General features: G+C 55.1%; 3 protein-coding genes across 3 annotated transcripts; 2 read left to right on the forward strand and 1 right to left on the reverse strand.

The window, feature by feature from the left end:
- Positions 1–1544: 1544 nt before the first annotated feature.
- On the forward strand, positions 1545–3208 carry CGGC5_v010939 (uncharacterized protein; the record flags this gene model as incomplete). The annotated part of the gene is made up of 2 exons (XM_032019770.1): positions 1545–2289; positions 2340–3208. The coding sequence occupies 2 exons, from the start codon at positions 1545–1547 to the stop codon at positions 3206–3208; spliced, it is 1614 nt and encodes a 537-aa protein (XP_031892546.1).
- Positions 3209–6029: 2821 nt separating this feature from the next.
- On the forward strand, positions 6030–7198 carry CGGC5_v010940 (Protein TIC 214; the record flags this gene model as incomplete). The annotated part of the gene is made up of 2 exons (XM_032019748.1): positions 6030–6310; positions 6382–7198. 2 exons carry the CDS (start codon positions 6030–6032, stop codon positions 7196–7198), a joined length of 1098 nt encoding a protein of 365 aa, XP_031892544.1.
- A 3418-nt stretch (positions 7199–10616) lies between these two features.
- Positions 10617–13758, reverse strand: AREA (Nitrogen regulatory protein areA; the record flags this gene model as incomplete). Its single annotated transcript, XM_032019714.1, has 3 exons — positions 10617–12644; positions 12832–13216; positions 13355–13758. The coding sequence occupies 3 exons, from the start codon at positions 13756–13758 to the stop codon at positions 10617–10619; spliced, it is 2817 nt and encodes a 938-aa protein (XP_031892541.1).
- Positions 13759–22572: the final 8814 nt, after the last annotated feature.

Here is a 22572-nt window from a genome sequence, read left to right on the forward strand (position 1 = left end):
CTTCCTTTATTCGGTCGGTCGGTCGGTCAGGGAGGACGGGATCGGATCGTACGAGGTTGGGCTGGCGGGTCGGAAAGGCTAGGAGGGCCAAGAGTTTGTCTTGGGAAGTCGCCTAGGTGAGGGTGAGAGGCTATTGAAGTGCAGATGCGGCGCGGGGACGATGCCTGCTTTTGGAGGTTCTTTTGAGACGGAGGTCTTGGTCTTGTTCGGTCGGGGTCCGCGCTGGGCGGCAATATACGGGGTACGTAATGAAGAAATCGCAATAGAGCCCTGGATCGAGCGAAGCACGGCGTGTTGGACGAGTCGGGTTCTGTAGCGGGCGTGATGGGGACGGAGGTTGGCTAGGTAGGGGTTGGTCAGTAGGTTACCTCAGGTCTTGGTTTAGCAAGCAGACTCCGCAGCGGCCATGAGGAGGAAGAGTGGACATGTGATGTCTGGGATGAGACGCTTGGCCGGGGTGGTTTAGATCTGATAAGCCAAACGTCGCCTAGCGCCAAATTGTCAGAAGGTTTTTGCTGGGTCTCCCACTGGGAAGGCTCATCATGCGGGCATGGGTAGGGGCATCGGCCGCTGTATGCGAGCCTGCAGGTTGGTTGATTTTTCCCTCTCTCTATCGCTTGTTGAGCGTCGGTCTCCCACTTGGCCTTGGGCCGAGAAGGTTAGACCAGTTTGTGTGTACGTGTGCGTGTATGTGTGTGTGCCTTGCACGGAAGATGTTGCATGATCATTTGCGATGTATGGTGGGAGCGAGTGGTTCGATACGGGAGCATGTGTGATGTTGATGGGTTGGTTGGGAGGGCGAAAGGACGAACAGCCTGCCAGAACATGGTTTGCTCAGATCTGCGTGCCGTCAGTGAATCATTCTTGCGCGGAAATCGCAGCATGTTCCCCTCCGGTTCTTGCCCTCAGCGCCAGCCACATGCAGAGCAAACCGGGAATGCACCATCTGGAATGAGCACGAGGAGCGGCTGCGTCAGACAAATAGCGTTGAACGGGGATTTCCAAAATGTCACACAAAGTTCTTCGAAGCAAACTGACGTCTGGTCATTTATGCATACCACATGGCATTACGTAGATACTTGATTAGATGTAAAAGGGTCTGATTTGCCTGGGACCCAGAGAGGTACCTAACGTCCTTGGAGGGGAAGGAGGGCTTTGTCGCTAGCGAGCTTTGATTGGTGGAGCAGTGTTTTCTCAGCGGGGCATCTGAAAGGCGCGCTCTGCCAACAAAGACACCACCACGACGTAGGGGGGAGCAACACTGTACAAACTGAGCCCTTCTTTTGACGACGCGACGACATTGAACCGCTATAGAAGGCGCGCCTTGGTCACCGGGGGGAGATTCTCGAGTTTGATCTTCATTCGGCGCCCTCTGTGGTACGAAGGAGGGCATTCGGCAGCACCCGTTGTCTCACTCTCAATCAACCCCACTGAAAAACTGCATCTCATCTCAGTCGACCTCGTCCGCCACGGACTTAAAGGAGTGGACAAGAGCCCTCGCAGACACCAAAAAGTCCCAGATTGAGATGGAAAGACAGACCGAGATGGCAACATGGAACGGTCTCCCTGTAGAGCTCAGAGGCCTCATCCTCGGCCACCTGGCCAACAGCGCCGTCGCCGAGCGTCGCTCCAAAATCTGGCGGAGTAAGGCCAACCGCCACGACATGGGCAGCTACGCCGTCGTATGTCGCCAGTGGCAGGGCTTCATCGAGGAGATCAACTTTAGCTCGCTCGAGATCAACTCCGCCAAGGATCTCTCGCGCTTCGACGAGCTGACCCAGGACCCCCGTCGCCGCTCGCTGCTTCGCCGGTTGGCCCTGCGTATCGAGCTACCCCGCTATGCCCTCAAGCTCGCCAAGGTCCCCGAGACCGACGAAGAGCAGAACGCCAACGAGATCGCCTTTACGCAGGCCATCTGGACCTTTTTCGACATCCTCAGCAAGTGGGAGCCGACGGGGAAAGGTAGCATCGAGCTCGAGTTGAGCGCTGCTTCACCGAGCGATAAGAATAAGTACTTTGGGGAAGCGGGCCTCGACCAAGACGGCAATTCGAGATTCTTCGATCATGATCTGGACTTTTCATTCATCACTGCGGCATGCGAGCAGATTGGACGACACGGGTTGCCGGAGGTCTCCGTGGTGTCAAGCTGTCAGGTGCTTAGACAGAATCATCGCAACCTTTCATCCCGGTCGCTTCTCACCATCTACTCGAGTCTGCCCAATCTCAGGGAGGTTCGATATGAGCCATGGCATCAAGTGGATATGGAGGCACAACTGGAGGTCGACTCAGGTACTTGCCCCCCTTTTATAGTTGCTCGCATGTGATGCTAACTTTCAAAGACCACGCGCGAGGTCTACCCTTTTGGCCGTCGTATATCAAGCGCTTCAGCATCTTCGAGCACTTCGACGCCTTCAACGACGGTGCCGGTGGCGAAGAATGGGAAGACGCAGATTCCGACAGTGATGATGATGCTGCGGCAGGGGCAAATGGAGGCGGCAATGCAGACACCAACGACGCCGAGGACCAGGGCGACGTACCAAGAACAGCCTGTCCAAGCTTGGGTCAGAATCTCGGATATCTCAGTTTACAGGCTGAAGAGATGGCCGTATCTAATGTTGCCGACGCCTTGGACTTCTTTGGTGGTGTCCTCGGCCGCAAAACCACAACCCCAGTCTGGCAAAATCTGCGCTTGCTGACTCTGACCTCCCACACAATGATCTCTGGCGTGCAACCCGAGAACATCAACGCCGTCCTCTTCCTCACAGCTACAGCGGCAAAACACATGCCGGCACTCAAGATGCTGGAGCTCTACAAGGTGGACCAGTTCGGCGCCGCCGTCTTCCGCTATACTGTAGACGACAGGTCGACAACTCTCAGCTGGGAAGGCACATGGGAGTTCCGCGTAGAGAAGCGCGTTAGGGACGCTTTTGCGAGTGTCGCCCGCAAGAACACCCCAAACGAGCTGGCATTCCTGCCAGAGACCTTGCTAGGCGACTACCGCGGACCATTCATCTTCATCAACGAGAACCTTAAGTCCAGGGAGCTGGTGCTACATCCTACGTCGTTAGAGGACATGCTGTCCAAGAAGATGGACAAGTGCAAAGCCTGCAACGGCTTCTGCGCCCACCCCAAGACGGGCGTTCAGGTTGAATGGGAGTCGCTGGCCATGATCCCTGGCCCGGAGGAAACTGAGGACGGGGATGTGTGAGATCGATGCTCTAGTACATTATGGATGAGTACATGATTAGATACCCGGCGCGCGCCTGGAAACGACGGAATGGCATAGACAAAACAACATGAGTGAAAGGTTACCATATATGTCAAAATATTCATGAACCTCTTCCAATCAGTCAAGCGAAGTCTAGTATCACCCCTAATTCTCGCCGATGATTCATTCGGCGTGCCACGAACGCTTTGGGAAGGTCCTAACTCCTAAGTCCGAACTTTTGCCGGGCCACTCTCTCCGCCAAAGCCAAACAATCGCTGGGAGAGGGAAAAAAAAAAACAAAGGATGCACTGCTCGCCAAAGCCCGATTCGCCCCACCCCCACGTGACCAGGGTCCACGCACACAAACGGACAATTCGCCCTCGCTCCAAGCCTGCCCTCACCCCATCGCAAGCAACCCGACGCCCATCGCCCGCGAGTATTCTCGACAACCCTACTCACCGAAAAATCAATCACAGCAACACCACCCCAAGCCGACAACATGGGAAAGGTTCACGGATCGTTGGCGCGTGCCGGAAAGGTCAAGTCTCAGACGTAAGTCTTGTCCCGGCCGTTTTTCTGCTTGTTTTTGGGAGGAGGAGGCGACGCTTGGGTCATCGCGGCAAACGATGAGGGGGAAAAGACACCGGTCGGTCGGAAAGAGGAGGAATCATTTCGGTGCACCGCACAACGCGTGCAGGCTATTCCATCGCAAGACGACAGAAGATTTATGGACGATGAGAAAACGAATGACCGACCGGGCTTCCTTTTTTGCTGGGACATTTAATCGATGAAAGACGATGAGATGCTGACATTCTCGATAGCCCCAAGGTTGAGCCCCAGGAGAAGAAGAAGACCCCCAAGGGCCGCGCGAAGAAGCGTCTCACATACACCCGCCGCTTCGTGAACGTCACCCTCACCGGTGGCAAGCGCAAGGTACGATTTCCTCGATGAAGACTCGCTCCGTCTTCAGAAACCCTCGACGATAAACACAGATTTGACTAACGCCACCGACTCACAGATGAACCCCAACCCCGGCTCTTAAGCACCCTGCCCTCTTTCTGTTTCCCACAATGCATTCGATACGACTCTAGGAACGTTTGGGCCCACACCGACATGAGGGTGGAATCGACGGGACGTTGTTAAAAAGGGTGGTGGTTGGCGAACAATGGAGAAATCTTTTTTATGGGAAAAATGCCCCCGTTCGGCGTCGGAGGAAGTGCCCACGCACTGCAAACGTGGAGGAAGTCTCCCCGCCCCTTTCGGCTCGACGATTGGCATTAAAGAGAAACACGAATGCGTACTGCAGAAATACGTAAAAAATCATTTCGGTTTTCTGGCATTCAAATCGGAAATGGGGAAATTCATTTTACATGCTGCTGCATTGTCTTTACTTCGTCACGCCCGCATGCGCAATGTTTGACTGCCTGACGTTCCGGAATGTCCTGGGCCAGCTGGTCCCTCGCTCGAGGAGAAATATATGACTGTTTTCTCCTGCTATACGAACACTTTTACTGTTCCCTGCCGTGACGAGATAGCTGACCGTGGTGGCGAATGTCAGATACTGCAACCAGCTTTGTCGAATCCACACCTCCGTTGTGTCCAGTTGGTCATTTTTGTCTGCGACGGACACCCATTCGAACGCTATTGCGCTTCGAAGCATGCTTAGCTGGTCCAGAAGGAGACAGCGAAACACCGCAAAGACTGATTTACCAAAGGACTACAACCCGGATCAACCCCACGCTCAAGTTTGAGTCACGACTTTATCAAGAACTTACTTGACCACGGCGTGAGCTGGTTTTACAAAAGCGTATCGTTGAAAAAAGTCTGCCTAGTACTCGACGCCACGCCATTGCCGGTAACTTGCTGGACCAAGATCTTGAGTGCGAGGACAGTTGCGGTTGATATTGCCACTCCATTGGTCTATGTCCTGGTGACTGGCAATACCTTTGAGGGTTCTGGCATCATGCTGTGATTCTCTCGGTGAGGGTTTGGTGGCTGCTGACGGACGAACAGGTTGCAGCCAGAGACATCCCCACATCGAGATACTAAAGGTCCCAAGACAGTGTGGTCGAGATACTGGATCGTTCCTAGCGACTCTAACACGGAGGGAGTCAGGTTACCAAGGGTTTCATACCTGGCCATCAACGGGTCCTGTTGCATACGCTTGTCATAGGTGGCTCCTTTTGGCCCATTAGCTTCTTTCCTTGATAAGACTATCCAAGGGTTCCAAGCAGCCAAGAAAAGGTGGAAGGAGAAAGTGGCTGGATGGCCCACCGAGGGAACCCAAGATGTAGACTCAAAGAAGCTACCAGCGAGAACATGCCTGGTGATTCTTGCCACCCCCTTATTATATCCAGGTCATTTGTTCGGAGGATACTTTTCATTTTGCGGCCATCTTCCTACGTTGTACAGCTCAAGCTTGGCACGACGAACTCCAGATAAGCCGGACCAGAAATTCAAGTTTTCACATGACAAAAAGTCGGACTGTTCAGAACGACTCTCGCTTTCATGACCTAAGAAGACGTTGCCAAGCTGCCTTTTGACGAGACCGTCCATGGCCCTGGATAGTCAACCTCTGCGAGTTTTTCGCGCCCCAGATCAAAGTATGATAGCCCGAGGCACCACACGGTAGATTGCAAGAAGCTTCAGCTACCTTGACATCTCATGCCGAAAACTTATATATACACATGCTCGCCGCCAAACTCTTCACTTGCTCTCTGAACAACTTCTCCCTCCTATACAACTTTCACCCCAACATTAGTTGTATGATTTCAACGACAACAACAACTACTAATATTACTACTACTACTGCAACACTACAATGAAGTTCGCCTTCGCAGCCACGTTGTTGCTGACCGCAATTTCGGGCGTCGCGGCCATTGGGTGGCCGTCAAACGCTGGTTACTATCACGGATCAGAAGGCATCGTGCCTCCGGGACCCTGGGATGAGCCCGACGCCCGATCCAAGTGCAAGTATAGCAGGGGGAGACAAGTCGGTGGTGGACGGCGGTCGCGTTTCCATATCCGGATCAAGGACTTCAAAGGCGACGCCGGCTCCTTCTGCCATAGATTTTGGGAGAACCTGAGAAGATGGGGTCTTATGTAAGTCTTTCGTTTCCATCACAAGCCCCATCCCGTCCTTTGGATGGACATAGCTAACACGGATGACGCAGCTGCACGCCCAACTCGTTTGAGACCTGGAAGCCTTTCTGCGGCATGGAGGAGGGCGACCTCGCCTGGAGGTTCGAGAACAGCGTTAGATGTAACGAGGGCATGGTCGCATCCACCTTTTGGGAGGTGACCAAGAACGAGTGGGGAGGCATCCTCTGCAGAGACTACGCCGTCGATGAACAAGACGGCGCTTGTGCACACTGCCCCCTCATGAGCGAGCCTTTCTGGGCCCACACCATCTACGACAAGTTCAAGGATGACAAGAAGGATGTCAAGAAGGATGTCAAGAAGGATGCCAAGAAGAGTGACGTGAAGGATGTCGAGAAGGATGTCGAGAAGGATGTCGAGAAGGATGTCGAGAAGGATGTCGAGAAGGATGTCGAGAAGGATGTCGAGAAGGATGTCGAGACGGATGTCAAGGAGGATGTCGAGACGGATGTCGAGAAGGATGACGCCTCCGCCGACGACCTCGACGACCTCGACGACCTCCTTAACGAAGACGTCTTTGACGACAAAGATATCTCTGACGACGACTTCTTTGAAGAAGACCCCTTTAACGACGACTTCTTTAAAGAAGACCCCTTTAACAACGACGACTTCTTCAAAGGAGACCCCCTTGACGACGACTTCTTTAAAGAAGACCCCTTTAACGACGACGACTTCTTCAAAGAAGACCCCCTTGACGACGACTTCTTTAAAGAAGACCCCTTTAACGACGACGACTTCTTTGACGAGGACCTCTCTGACGCCTTCGTCAACCTTGACGAGGATGACGATAAGGAACACGAGGGCCTTATTGGCAAGGAATTCCAAGCCTAATGATCGCCCAAGTGGCTCACGGAGAAGCAAGTTTGACAATGCTGCATCTATTTCAAGTCGGTAACAGTCAGTGAGGGGAAAGGGGTATGCTTTTTGGGCACAGTTCTGGGAGTTTTGCTAGCTAGGTAGTATTGGTTAGCCATCCAGGCAGTGTCAGTTAACTATCTAGGCAATATCTACACAGATCTATAATCTGCTTATCCTCCACTAAAGCAAATATATTCCTTATGTGCTCGCTATGTCGTCGCTATCGCTGTCGTCATTACTTGTTATTCCTATGTTAGCCTCATCTATTGTCGTCTATTATCGTTTTATCTTCGTTATTGTTATTACCATTCCTGTTGTTGTCTCTACTGCTGTCGTCCTTGTGCAAGTATGACGTGTCTACGATACTGCCCAGCTAGCAAGACTCTACTTAGTACCATCAAGTTCCCGTTACTAAGCACAATAACACTTTTCGTAGCGCAGGCTTTAGACGAGAGCCTTGCTCAGAGTGTCCGCACCTTCATACACAAGAGCAATAGTTATTAGATGAAATCGAAGTAGTCCTCCTACAGTTTGTCCACGTCAATTACCACATACACCACGCATCGCCCATCGCACGCGCACCTTGAGATCCCAGCCCGACTCAGGCAACCCTCCGCCCTTCCCTCCCACCACCTCTTCGTCCCTACACAGCGCTCCCAAACAAACCGTCCCTGACAAGAACCTGCCAAACCTTCAAGCCCGGGGGCCCGTCTGCCTCATCGCCTCCGCGCACTTTTCCAAATCGTCCGTTCCGAACTGAGACTTGCAGACCCTGATAACCTCTGCTTTCTGCACACCCGGCGGCGGCGTTAGATAAACCGCGGGTGGCAGCGCGACGCTGACGAACATTGGCTTGGGCAGCCCAGCGGCGATTTTTCGCTGCTCTTCCCGATGCTTATCATGCCTTGAGGGCTGCGCGAAGACGCCACCTAGCGCGAAGCAGGCGAGGAGAGTGGACAGTCGCATTGTCGAATGAGCCGTGGGGTGCTGTTTCGTTTTGTTTTCTTTAGACGAGGCGGCGTTTGGCGGGCTATGACGAGGAATTTCTCTATGGCGGTGGTTCAAGGATTGGGAGATGAGAACTTTTGTGAAAGCCTGGCGCCAGGATCTATGGTAGAAGATCGTCACGCAGGTCATACCATGCGAGACGTGATCCAAAGATATACGAGTGCGGTCTTCTTATACTCGGCATCTACACGCGGGACCCCCTCTCTCGAGGACGAAGCCGACGACCACAGGGCTGGGCCGAGAAGGGCTGCGGTAGACACGAACACCGTCTGCGTCTGTCTGGACAAAGTAGCAGACTTTGGGATTATCGAAAGACTAAAAGCCGAGAGACGTCGGCACATTTCTTCTTTCCCATCGTGGTCTGCTCGCGATGCTGGAGGGCTATTGGATCGTGGCGGAGATGCATCACGCAGGCGTAGATAGATCCCTCTTCCCCGTCTTCCTCGGATACTCCCGTGGTTAGGTCGAGATAAAAGTGGGTGTTACTTTCGAGTCTTGCTCATCCTGCAGGATCGAAAATCAAACAGCGTTGTCGATACCTCTTTCAACATGAAATATGTAACGGAGAGAACATCCAATTGATAATCTCGTCTGCAGCTGATAGCAGCGAAAGACACAGACACACCAACGGGAAGAGATCACTATCCAATCGCATTCCATACATCGAACGCGTACTTGAACAATGGCCCCCGGTATTCGCCAAAGCCACGGCGAACTCAAAGAAGCAACCTTGTCGACTGCAGTCGGGCCCCATGACCAAAGCCACCAAGCCAGAGCGACGGGCAGCAGTCTTTTTAGGGCTGGCCCCGACATTTCCACATCATCAACCTCTCTGTGGTCTGCCAGGATTGTGACTATTGCAACTCGACGTCAAAACAGGCGCATAGGCGACAGGAAGCTCGCCGCATAGCTAGCTCGAAAAGGGGGTAGGAAAACAAGAGCGCCTACAAATCTCAAAGGGCCTATCTCGAGAAGAAGTACAAGAAAAGAAAACAGGCCTTACATGATGAAATTGGCATTCATCTTGGCCCTCGCCGTCGCTCTTGGAGGAGAAGCCGCCGCAAAGCCGTCGAAACGCCCTCCCCTCTCACCCGATTCACCCTACTTGACGGGAAAGGGATGCCCGCATGGTTGGAAAAATTACGGTGTGAGTATAGCCCCCAGATTCCCGCCAAGCTGTATAAATGCTTCTAACATGGCCGGAAACATGTAGCTTTGCAATGGAGATTCGTGCCAGTGGGCAAACGGGCGGAATTACAGGTGCAGTCACGGATCCTGTGTAAGCCTTGTCTCTCTTCCTCACCTCGTAATAAATTAGTCATTTTACTTCCACAGAAGCCAAAGGGGAACCCTTTACTGATATCAATACGTTGGTTTAGGTTGGCAAGGGAGGTGGTGACGGCGCTTGTTGTGGGTGGCCGGAAATAACCTGGGAGGGTGGAGCAACATGCCCCAATGGAGGTTGGTGATCTCGGGCCCGTCTGCCAGGGTGTGTTCCAGACCGGCCTATCAAGCGTACCTTGGGAACCGGCGACGGAGCGAAGTATATCCCCGCAGTGCTCCGGGGGTGGGGCGAAAACGCCGAAGCCTCAGTATGTAGTCCTTCCAGGTCGCACGACCTCGGCATCGGCTAAGTCAGGCATGACCATCACCAGCGTCCACATTGACACATCGCAGGGTCTAATTTAGCAATACAAGTTTAAGGCATAAAAGAGGTATCTCAGTTTATATCATCCGATGCGTGGCTCTAGGTATAAAAACATGAAATTGACCAATCCGTGAAACCCTCTCACCCTCTGCGTACAAGGGGGACCAGTATATCCGGCGCTCACCCAGGTCTTTCAAAGACGCCGCTCTAGAACGCTTGGAAGCAGAAAGCTCGTCCCTCCCAACGTATCTGGAGAAGATCCAGATGGTGGCCGCGCGCTCGGGTAAAATAAAACAAACCCAGGTCATGCTCGTAATCCGAGAACCGTTGCTCCTCCGTAAAAACATCGTCATCTTCGGCGTCTACAGCCTGACGCATAAGCCACCATTACTCAGCGCATTAGCTGGGATATCGCTCGCAGATCAGGCATCCCGAGGGTGCCTCTGATCCAAGAGAACAGACTTGCGCAATACAGCCGTTCAACCCCATTATGTTCCCTGTTCAACTGGCCAAAAAGACAGACAACCGCCACGTAAGGACCGATATCAAGGTCTGGTATCAAGCAAAATTCGTAAACAGCGCAGAAAGCATGGCCCGATCCTCAAATCGAACTCCGACCCGAGAGTGGGGAGAGAGTGTGTACCCCACCGCTGATTCTATAAGTCGCAAGAAAACGCTGAAATTCAAATATGGCGCATTCCGTGTGATGCCGTGCGAGTGGTCCGTCGCAGGGCCTTACAAACTCATCGTGAGCCACTCCCATTCTTGAGGACCGGATGCCGTACCGCCAGGGTTCATCATCGGCCCATTTTGTCCACCGGGCATTCCCATCATGCCCGCGCCCATCATGGGACGCTGGGTCATGCCAAGACCGTTGGCCAAACCCAGGGAGCCTGTTGTTGGCATAGGCGTAAAACCAGTGGACCCGAGAGATTTCGCAGCCTCGTTTGAACCCGTCGAGTTTTCGGGGCTGTCGACTTCCATGCCAGAGAGCACATCGCTGCCAGCACTCTTGCTGTGGCGGCGCTGGCGCTTGGATGATCCGGAGGAAGACGAAGTGCCACTGTTCCGGGGTAGGGAGGCGGCGCCAGGACCCGGTGTGTTCTTTGGCGGCGCGGCGGCAATCGGCACAACGCCCTTGCCACCAGCAGCCGCGCCGGTAGACGAGCCCGTTCCGTAGCTGGTAGGTGTGCTACCAGCAGTGTTGCCTCCGGATGCGGCTCCACTTGCGGGACTCTCGCCTTCGTTCGCACTGCCAGCACGCACAGCAGCAGGTGGTGTAGTGGCGGTGTTGACGGGGGTAGAGGAGATGGCCAGGGTCGAGTTCTTTCGTGAGCCAACGCCCGAATTAGCGGCGTTCTTCTTCGACCGCGTACTCGTGCCGCCGACTGGCAGGCTTGCTCCCGAGCCACGGTTCCTCTTCTTGATAACATCCGTCTTCAAACTCAGAGGTCGCACCACACCGTGGAGTTTCAAGAACAGACCGCAAGCATTGCAAAGGGGCTGGCCTTCAGGGTTTCGTCTCCACAAGGGCGTTGTTTGAGTGAAGCAGTTGGTGCAAGTTGTCGGCGTGTTTCCCTCTCCCTGGTTGCCCGCTGCAGCCTGCAAGTTCGTTGTCGAGCCAGACTTAGAGCCAGGCGGCGACGAAGGTCGGCTCGGAGCCACGGATGAATAGCCAGAGACGGTGCCGTTGTTTTCGGGGGGTGAGTTCGGTGTCGACTGTGCCATGCGGTCGAAAGGGTTTCCATTCCTTCCCAAGTGCCCTGCTGGAGTTGATGCAGTGCGCGGAACTTTGCTGCCTCTTCTATCTGACCCTTGACGGAAAGACTGCGACTGAGATCGCGGCAAGTTGCCGCCTTCCCAGTCATTGTTGTCGACGTAGTCTGTAGTGGTGCCGCCGATGGTGACTTGTTTGCGAGGCGGCCCACCCGGGTAGCGTGCAGCCTGCGTGCTGTACTGCCCTGGCAGAGAAGGATCCCAGCCTAGCGAGCTGCCGTCGTCCATGGGTCCGGGAGAGAAGTCTTGGTTCATGACCATGTTGCGATCGGCGAATGCACCACCATCCTCCTCGTCCGAGTCGGCACCAAAACTGAACATGCCCTCATTCGGCAGGGATATGCCAGGTGAGCGTACCGAATGATCTTGCTGGAAGACCTGCGTCGGATCAATGTGCCCAAAAGGACTGGTCGCACTGCTGAAGGCGGATACAGACTCGGTAGTAGGAGCAGATGCAGGGAACATGGGGTTCCCGTTCGCATTGTTGTACATGAACTGCTGGTTCATTTGGCTTCCCATGTTCTGAGAGCCCGGGCGGAAGTTTTGCGACCTCTGGCCGCGCATATCCATCGATCCAAAGTAGAAGTTGTCGTTATCGGGCATGGGGTGCGGCGTCGATACAGTGGAATGATAAGCCGATCCCGGGGGCGAATAGAAATCTGACGGGTTCAACGAAGAGGGCTGGGCTCCAGAACCATTGTAGACACTGGAAAAGGGGCCATGGGACACCATGGGCGAGGTGGAGGGGGAGAATGAGAAGTTCTGCTGGAAGGGCCCAGCTGAGGTGATGATAGGGTCGTTCTCGATGTAGGTATCGAGAGGGAAGGGAACTCCCGACTGATGCGGGTTCTGCGTCATGTTGGCTTGATTGGCGTTGTCGAGTGAATATTCATGAAGTTCCGAGTCTGCATCCAAGTCATTGGAGTTTGTTGTGTTGCTGTTGACGGCGGGCACATGGGGAGAGAAGTCGGCCGGACGTTTACGGGTCTAAGTGTGGACGGGTCAGCGAAGCCCAAAAAAAGGCACTAACAGTGATATCGGGGGGTGTGGCGATGGGCGCTGGGGGGTGCGCCAGACAGGAAAATGAGATAAAAAAAAAAGTGATGGATGGGCGGGAAAAAACATGTGCGTCGCTGAATTGGGTTGCAGCTTTGACAAGGGAAAAGCGGCTCACCCGTCTCTCGTCAATACTCGTTTTACGGTGATGGCGAGTAATGTAGTTGAATTCATCTTGGGTCTTTTGGTGGTGAGGAGGAAACGGAACCGACTGCGGGACAAAGTGCTGCTGAGCGACTGAGTCTTTGCGCGATTTGATGGGAATGGCGGAGGTGAAGGACGAGTGCATCTGGTTCCTGTCGTCGCTTTGCTTCTGTGGTTGAGGGGAAGGGTTCGTCACTGGCGTCGCAATGTTCTCGGAGAAGATGAAGTCGTCGAGATTCATGGAATCCGGGTGGTTGACGTTTTGCTCTGAAGACTTGCGCAATTGAGCAATGCCACTGGGTGCATTCAAGCCGAACGAAGCGGATGCAGCTGGCGGTGCCGGCGCAGATCGAGCGAGTCTGCATCATCCCACACAGGTTAGCCAGGTCTGTCAGCTACGGCCGGCCGTAGTAGTCCTCGTGGCCACGGCATACAATGCAGCAATAGCAGAGCACCACAACAAAAAAAAATTGAAGGCGGAAAGGGATATTTCTCACCTCGCCTTCTCCTCCTCCATTTGCTTCTTGCGCAAGTTGAGAGCCATCATTCTCCAGGTCAGGTTCTCCATGCGCTGCTGGTTAGGCAGCATCTGCTTCGTCTTGCTGAAGAACTTCCACACCTGAGTCGCCAGCGGATCCTCCCTCTGCATGTCCTCGGGGCTCTGGTTAGATTCCATGGCTGATGCCTTCTGAAATGGCGGAAAGGCCGAGTTTCGCAAAAAGTCGTCCTGCGCATTCGGATACAGCGCAGCGGAAAGGTCGAGTCTGAGGTCCCTCAGGCCGGCGGGCAGCTCGCTGGGACTGGCTTTGGAATGCGCCTGGGGTTGCGACGTAATGGCAGCAAACGGGTCGTCAGGCCTTCGCGGGAAGCGATAGTCGTGTTCTGTTGATGTGGGATTCATTGAGGTGAATGGACTTGACGTCGAGATTGGTGACGATATAATGGCAGCCATGTGAATAGGTTCTGTCTCTCGTGCTCTCTCTCAAGTGATGCAGAGGGAAAGGAAAAAAAGCTTCCTTGGGGAGAGGGTAAAGGTTTCGGTTTCGGCGAGTCGAGGGTCACAAGAAAGGAATTTCCCCACGTTCGCTTGGCTGCAACTCTCACTCCCACACTGGTAGTGGTCGTCTGTGACTGGGTGGCTTGCTTGTCTCCGACTCGCTCTCTCGCTGGGGCTGGTCGGCAGCAAAAGGTACTCTGTCAAGGTACCTTACCTTACCAATTACCTAGGTAGGTTGGCTGTGGTGTAAGGCACACGCAGAAGAGGCACGCAGAGGTTTGGACAGAACAAAACCCGTACTCTGACGGCAGATGGTGTCTCTGGTGCTGTCGGAAAGGTCTCGAAAGGGTTCAGAAAGGAGTTTAGATCAGGAGGAAGGTTTCGATGACTGGGCCGTCTCTTCGATGGCGCTGGGTTTTTGGTTCGGTGCAGCAAGCGTCGAGGGGGAGAACGGGAAGAGACGTTTGTTTGTACTATGACCATGACCCTACAGGTCGGCGGCGGGAGGGATCTCTTGTCGCAGCGAGGGCCGGCGGAATAGTGGGCGGTATTGCGTAGCGCAGCGCGCGAGAGAGAGAGAGAGACAGAGACGACCTCCACTGAGAGAAGGAGCGCGCGACCAACAGCCGTGAGTGGTGTCGCTTGCTGGGATGCGATGGGACCAGCATCAGTGCCCACCCACGGTACGTACTCAGTCTCTTAGCGCAGCGCAGGTAGCGTACCTAGTGGGTGCCGTGCCTCGTGCAGGGTGTGTGCTAGGTGCCAGGTGCTGGGGGGGCAGGAGGGGAGGGGGGACGGGGGCAGCGTGGTGGGTGAGTGGGAGTTGGAGTTGGAGTGGGAGTCGAAGTGGGCGGGTCGGCGTGGGACGGACGTCGTCGTGGTCGCCCTCTACCTTACAGTGGCTACCTTACCGGACCTGACCCTGGCCATGCAAATGCGGGAGGTGGGTGTGGAGCCCAATCGACCTCTCACCTACCGCGGTACCTTAGTACCTACTTTGGCACGAATCCAAGCCTCCCGTGCCTCTCGCTGCACTCATCTCCCCCCTCCTTCTCGCACAGAGAGAGAGAGTTCGTTCGGCTCCTGCACCTCTGAAAGACCAGCCGTTTTACTGGCCAATCTTGCGCTGCTTGTAATGCACCGAAGCAAAAGGTGGATCTTGCACCGAAATTATTAAGGTGCTGTTGTAACTATCAGCAAGGTGGTGGGGGAGAACGAGAACTCCCAAGGCCCAAGAGGGGGACCGCCGCTACACACACGCCCCAGCTTTACATTCTCCTCTCTCTCTCTGCGCCTGGAATACCGCAGTACTATAATCCACACTCAAAGCCGCCGTCCGTCTGTCTGTCATTCGAGATGCCCTCGCAGAATGCCCCATCTTGTCTTCCGTGCCGCTCTGGAGCCTGTCTGCTGCACTCTGTACACGACCTTACCTCGAGCTGGGTAGAGCGTGCAGCGGTCCAGTTGGGCCCCTCCTCCTCTCTAGAGACCACAGGCATCGCTGCATCCCAAGGTCTGTCGCTCCGCCAGGGGGCAAGGCCACAGGCAGATCCCAGCGAGAACCGACAGCGGCGGACTGCTCTTCCCGGCTTTCCACCACCACCGGAGGGAAGATTGCTTAGCCTCAAGATTCGTTGGTGGAAGTAGTTTACTTCACCGTTGTCGCTCCACGAGCTGGGAATACCCCTCTTTGAGCCCAAATCCCCAATACCGCTTCTTTCATCCTGATACTCGCCCTCTGTCGGACCCCTCTACCGAGACGAGACGTTAACATGGCCCATCATCGACATCCTTCCTTTCAGGGGAACATTCTCCATGGGGACACCGAGGGGACTGACATCTGATCCGAATACACGCCGCGCCCGGCCCTACATCGCATGCTGACTTGTCCCTGACAGCTTACTAGCAGTCGGCAGCACGAGCTTCATCCACTCCATCGGACACCATCTCAAGCCACGGCGTCTTCGAACGTCGCGAAGAACAAATAAGACGCATTTGTCAGGCTGACCATCGCACGCCGTAGGCCGACGGGGAGCAGGTAAAAAATACCGCTCAACCGTACGATGCCCTTTCTGAGAGGGTAGGTAGCACCGAGCCGAACTGCTCCAGCGTGGGAGAAACCAGTGCGCCGGGCAGCGGACGTTGAACTGAATTAGAAGAGGTGGAGGCCACTAGAGACCAGAGGCGGCAGCGGCAGACGAATCGTACGCACTCGTCTGTACCGCAGTACTGCCGTTCGGAGTCTGCCCGGCCGGCAGTCCAGCTCGCCGCTACCTTGTCTTCAGTGCAGTGCCTTGTCTCGTTGCTCCCTCTCCTGCGTCGTCTGCCTCTCCTCCTGGCAGGTCAGCCACCCAAGACAGACAAGCGTCATCACCAGCACTGCCCGCCGTGTTGGTCGATTTCTGAGCATCAGCTAACATTTGCCGTCGCTTCGGCCGTTCCTCCTGACCAGAGTCGAGCAGCACACGACCTCCATCACTTCCCCGTGTGTGTGGCCCGCTCTGCGTGATCGAGACTCCAGACCAGCGTGACGACGTCCGAATCTACGTCCGGCGATGCGACCGTCTGTAGTCCAAGGACATCGACTCCGCGCCGCTGGTCCAGAATCCATGGCAGCTAGCTTACATGATCCCGCCCGTCAGGTCAGATTTCAGGGTCCTGTCGGGGCATGGGAGGAAACTTGCAACAAGCAAGGCACGGGCAAAAACCCGCCCCTCAAGTCCCATCTCGGCGGAACTCCACTCCAAAGGACTTCGACTGTGCGCTAATGAAGCATGGGTGAGGAGTAAATCGAGGCACCACTGCAGCAGTTGCGCGCCGGGCGGCGGTCCCTGGTGGCGGTACAACAATGCGTAGCAGTCCTGGCCTTCTGGCACCGGCCTGGCAGCGCCTGCCCGCGTGTCCAACGACGTCGCTGGTGGGACTGGTTCTGACTCCAGGGCCAGAGCCAAGCCGTCGCTCTAGAGAGTTTTGGTTGACCGAAGCCGTTCATTCGATAGATCATGGACGGCATCTCAGTCAAGAGACACAGACCTGGCATCTGATTCCGTCGTCGGTTCATCAGATCTTTCCCCATCCGTTTGCCTCCTTTGGCCCCTCTCCAATACCCGCATTCATCATCCACATTGATATCGGAAATACGTGGTTATTCCTGTTGCTTGCGCATGTTGAACGCGCATTCCAAACACGGGGCAATTTCTCGTCAATGAGATCTGCTGTATTCTTAGGCTGTCGTACCCGTCCATGTCAGGCGGAGCCCCATGGAGACGACCGACTGGGCCACATGTTGCTGGGAGCAATTGGTCCAGGCCCCTGGTGCGCCACTGCCTGGCCTTCTTCAGTGCAGACCAAGCAGGGGGGACTGAGAGCTTGTATTCGTGCGCGGCTCGCTGCTGCCGCGGTACATTTTGCGCTTCCGGCTGCCATTGGGGGCCTTCTTCATGACAGTGTGCGGCAGGCCCTTAATAAAGTAGCAGTTCGTGGCCAGGTTTGGACAAGCTAATCCCAGAGTGTCGGTGGCTAGTGAAGAGAGTTGCGCCCGCTGAGGCGGGTTGCTTTGCTGATGGTAATGAGCAGGCATGAAGGGTTCAAGGAACTGCAGGCTGGAGGCTTCGTGCTCATCACGGATCTGTTGCTTGATTGATCCATGGGCATCCACCCAGAAGCAAGCGAGAATTCGGGCGCTTTTGGCCGTGGGAAGCGTGGCTTGAGACCGGCTCGAACCCCACCAACTTTCACCTGCTTCTTCCCTGGCCGGTGCGCCTGTATGATGCCGCCAATCAGGGGGGCCGCATGCAATAGTCTCGAACAGGTTGGGGTCCAAGGCACTGCGGCTGTACAAGATCGGAGACGCCAGTTGGGTAGGTGAAACTCTGGAACATGGCATCTCGCCATGAGATGTGCGTGTATTGGCGACAATGACCCCCGGACAACCATCCCACGCTGCAGGTCTGGCCAGTAGCTTCCGTTAAATGAAATGAATAATTTGTCCACGCCGGGTTGTCAAGGTCTGAATTAAGTGAGGTCGATCTTGGGGAGCGTATTCGCAGAGCACTGCAAATAGTCGACAGTGGCCGTATGACGAAGCTTGAGTGGAGTTCGCACGTGTGGCAGACCAAGGACATAACAGCCAGCCTCTTCTTCCCCTCACTCCGGGCTTGAGCGGAAAGACGGAATGGAGACGTTGTTGATGGGGCTGGTCAGCCTTAGGCTTGGAGATTTGGAGATGGCGGGACATATTTCAGCCTGTCGCTGGCTCTGCTTTATGGTGTACTCGTAAACCCGCACGGCTATCGACCCAGCTTCCAGCCGGGTTTGGTCCCCCACGCGGCAACGTCTGAGGGTTGTGGTGTCGTCGTCCGATGGTAGGCTGGTGTAAGGAGTCGCCCAAATGCACGGACGAGACATGAGAGAGTGCAATACTGAGGTGAGAGGTGAATGGTCAGCTCGCGGTGCGTAGTAATTTTAGGCTAAAGAGAGCCGCGCGAGCTGTGTGGGATATCGATGCACCGTTGGGCGCACCCTTCCCGCCCGAACATGGTTTCGACATGGCTGCGTCGACTTTTCGGCTCACCAAGAAGAAGGCAGGCTGGCAGGTGCAAAGCCGCAGTGCGTCAAGAAGCGACGGAAGAACACCGAGGACTCCTCTTCTGAAGGCTGGAGGAAGGTGCCTCGAAGCTCAAGCTTCGAAGCTGTGCTGTGTGTTGTGGTTTGTTGTGCTCTGGTGCGCTGTGCTGTGACGGAGCATCGATGGCAATCGGATGCAGGTCGATGCAGCTCGCGAGACTCGGCCGGCATTAAGGGACGAGGGAAAGCGTCAGCATGCAGCAGACGGAACGAGATGCAGCAACCAAGCCTGCAGACTCACCAGAGGTCTGCAGAAGAGTGCAGCCAGCGTTGCAAAGAGGCCCGGCTGGAAGGTGAGTTGACAGCCGTTGGGCGAGTTAGAGATGTTCCCGCGAGGCAGGTATGGAATACCGCGAAATGGGGTGGATGCACATGTAACGGGCAGGTACCCGAGACCGAACAGGCAGGGGAAGTTGAGCACTTGCAGGAAAGAGCACAGGGAAGTGACAGGGAAGCCATGTTGGAGACCCCCACACGACAACCACAAATGGCAGCGACGGACGCGGCGACAAATGGAAGGGAAAGAGCAGGGCAGCGGCAGCAGCAGCAGGCAGGAGCAGGGCACCTCAGCCAGGCGCGCGCGGGCAGGAACGGGAACGGGCAGGCACCACGGAGGAAGTAAGGGCCCTGCCCAAGCTGCCCAGCCCAGCGCCATTGCCATCGACATCGACACATCAACAGCGACCTGACATGATACTAGGTGCGGATACAGAGTACACCTAGTTATCGACGGTGAGGTCGTTGGGGCAAGTTCCTCCACTGCCACCACCACCACCAACAACAACAGCAACACCGGTCAGGTCGTGACCCTCTTTTTCCCTCTGCAACGATGGACACCGGCAGTGGGTCTCGGCGCTCCTTCGCGGCATTCTCCAGACTCGAACTCCATTCACTCACACAACGATGCTCTTCTCCAGTCTCCAGTCTCCAGTGCGGCGGCCCCGTTTCTCCTCTCCAGCGCCTCACTTCGCTCCCCTACTCCTCCTCCTCCACCAACGAGACGGGACTGTTTACTCCAGCAACCTGCCGCAGATACTCACTTCATCCGAAACCTGCTTCCCCTCCACGGCCTTCCTTGTCTCTTTTACCGAAAGCTATCCTGTCATCCAGACGCATTTCCCGCTATTTCCCCTTGGCCACCAGTACACTTCCCACGATATCGATATCGATATCGAGCTTTCTGCCTGCCTACCTACCTCCATCACTACGGAGCATCTCCACTTCCAACCAAACACGACATTGGATCTCGCTCGGATGAGGCACCCTGCCTCAGACACAAACAACTTTCCGCGGTTCGTCTCGAACACGGCCGCCGCTATTCTGCCCGTCTAAAAGCCGTCCGGAGCATCTCCGCGACCCAAGCATTCAACTTCCAAGCCCTCGTCGGATTTCTACAGTACGACCTTGAATCGTGGAATGACGAGTATCAAAGGTTGCTCCGCACGTTATTTGGTTCATCCCTGCCACCGTTAAGTCAATTCTGAATAAATCACCAAAAATCACGGTCCAACCGGTCCTTTTCTCCAATTGCGAGTCATTTTAGAGGCACCCATGACTCCCTTCACAGGGCAGACAGGGCGGGCCAGCCACTGGCAGCCAGCACTCACTCATTTCCTCGTGGCAGAGGGTCCTTAAACGGGCATCTTCCTGGCCTTCAGCTTTCGCCTGGCGGGCGTTTTGCGACAAGGGTGGCCATCGGAGAATTGTCGTGTTACGACTCAAGTTGCTGGGTCTTGCCGAACCAAAATAAACTCAACACACAACGACTTTGCGGTCGGTGTAGGACCTGATTTCTGCGCTTCGGTCGCTTTCCCAACCTCAGACTCTCTTAATTCGGTAAGCCGGAACACACGCCAACCAACAATGGGACATATCACCTCCAGGAGCCACAGCGCCTGCTTACGTTCATGGATTGTGACACAGAGCAGAGCTCTTCACCTGCTGCTACCCTGTCTGTCTTGTTGTTGATGTACAGGCATCTCGCAACTGCTGGGCTAGTCGGATGGATCTCCATTTCGCATCAACCTCGGCAGCGAGCCAGGTCCCATTCAAAGGCTTCAATGCCTACCGAGTATGACGCTAACACGTCAAGGATGAGAGAGACGTCAGCCGCCAGCGACATCGAGGGGCCTTGTCAAATTGATCCCGCCGGGCATCAAGCCCCGTGGTAGGCTCGCATCAACTCGGACTTGCAACTCACAGCTCTCGGTACATGCACTCCTCTGCGATGCAAGTTGCATCATGTGTGGAAGTGTTTCACTAGAGACGAATGTCCATTTTTACAGCCTCCAACTTCACGATACTGCGATCAAGCAAACTCATGACGAAATTCTGTTTGTCCGCCGTCGAGTTGAAGACACCCCAGCCGGACTGAACCAGTCAGGGACCCTTGTTCTTGGCGCAGGGTGCGCAATTCGGCCCCGTCTCCCATGGACCGATCCACGACTGCGGCAGCGGCGCACAGGGCTTTTGCATCCGACTGCGCAGACTATTCTGGACTCGGTTCAACTCGCATCACAGTGGAACTACCTAGTCCTTCAGGCTGCCGACTGAGAGAGCTCACGAACACAATATCGACGCTGCAACAGGATATCACGGAATCATGAACCGGAGGCTAAGATGAATCTACTCCTCTTCCCGAGTCCCGGTGCCCCGGCTGCAGCGTGAATTATCGACATCTGGATGGAGACCCCGTTCCATGCGTGCACGTCCAGCCGCTGCGGCCGACCTACCGCACATTTTTGGAGAGGCCAGGGTCCGACGAAAATGGAGCGGAACGAAAGACGCCTCCCAACCTCCATGATCGGAGACTGCAAGACATGCCCAGCGTCTGGCTTCACCAGAGCCCTAGATGGCTTACGGAGCCAGAGCACCCTTCCGGAAACGCTTCTTGACATCCAGAGCCTTGTTGGTCCTGGCATGGTTTCGAAGGGCCCAGTGAGCTTTGTCCACCGCTAATCTCAATCTACTGCACAGCACGTAACTACGACGGGAGCCAGCATCACATGTGATCCATTTGGAGTAGCATGGAGCCCTCGATCGAAGCATTCGACATGTCAACGGTGCTATGGCTGACGTCGTGGTCTAGAACGTTCCCGGTGTCTGTGTGATGGTCTCATTACACCAGCGCCCGTTTCTACCGATGGGGATTTGGAGGTTGATGATGTGCATGAACAGCTTCAATGAGTTATGTCGGCTTGGGGCCCCACGGATACCACACGACAACAGTGCATGGCAGCCGCATGGCAGGCATTACGCTGTCGGATACCAGATCAATGTTGCTGAGTTCTACATCTGCCGTTGCCTTTTCTGCCTACTCGATATATGCGACACCAACAACACCTTGTTGTTGAAGAGAGTCGGTAGAAGTGCATCCTGCCGCTCAACTGAGGACAGATACGGAAGCTGAGAGTGCGCCCCTGCTAGAATGCTTCTGCATCTGGCCGGTATCGCAGTGAAACTGGCGGGTTTACAAAAAACCGCAGACTCACCAGCAAGCGCTTGTATGCAAGTACGAATCCAGAGCCATCGAGCCTTGTCAGCCTTCTTGAGTAGATGTCGGAGCTGGGCCGGTACCCCTCCATTGACACTGGCGGCGTCTACTTCGCGAGTTTATTGTGGATGGCGGTGAGTCGGGAGTGGGCTCCAAGTCCCCGGCAACGCCACCGTTGTTCGTCAAAGAACATCGGCCATCCTGGAGAATCGGCATGAGTCGCTGCGCTAGGATGACAAGTGGTCCATGACTTGCTTCCCTGGCTACCTGCACGAATACCTCCCAATCGAGAGTGCAGACTTGGTCGTTTCGGACGAGAACAAGTCAACCGCCGCCCATTGGCTTGGACCGGTGTCTCTTATCGAGTTCCCCCCCACCTGGATATTTTAGGGCCCGGCAATCTCGGTCAAATTGCGTGCCCCCCACCGTCATCCAGCTGCGGGACTTTGTCGTGTGCCCTCCGGCGTCGTCGCTGATCCAAGAAACCAACCAAATGCTGCTGAATGGTCATCTAAAAGGCTCAAAGGCTCGCGGTTTTCGGCCGACAACCGCCTGTGATGCTTTTGCGGGTTATTTCGTGCCCTGGCCCATGAGCCTTT

This window comes from Colletotrichum fructicola (genome assembly GCF_000319635.2).
Source record: "Colletotrichum fructicola Nara gc5 chromosome Unknown KSG_Nara_v1_contig06, whole genome shotgun sequence".
Taxonomy (NCBI): domain Eukaryota; kingdom Fungi; phylum Ascomycota; class Sordariomycetes; order Glomerellales; family Glomerellaceae; genus Colletotrichum; species Colletotrichum fructicola.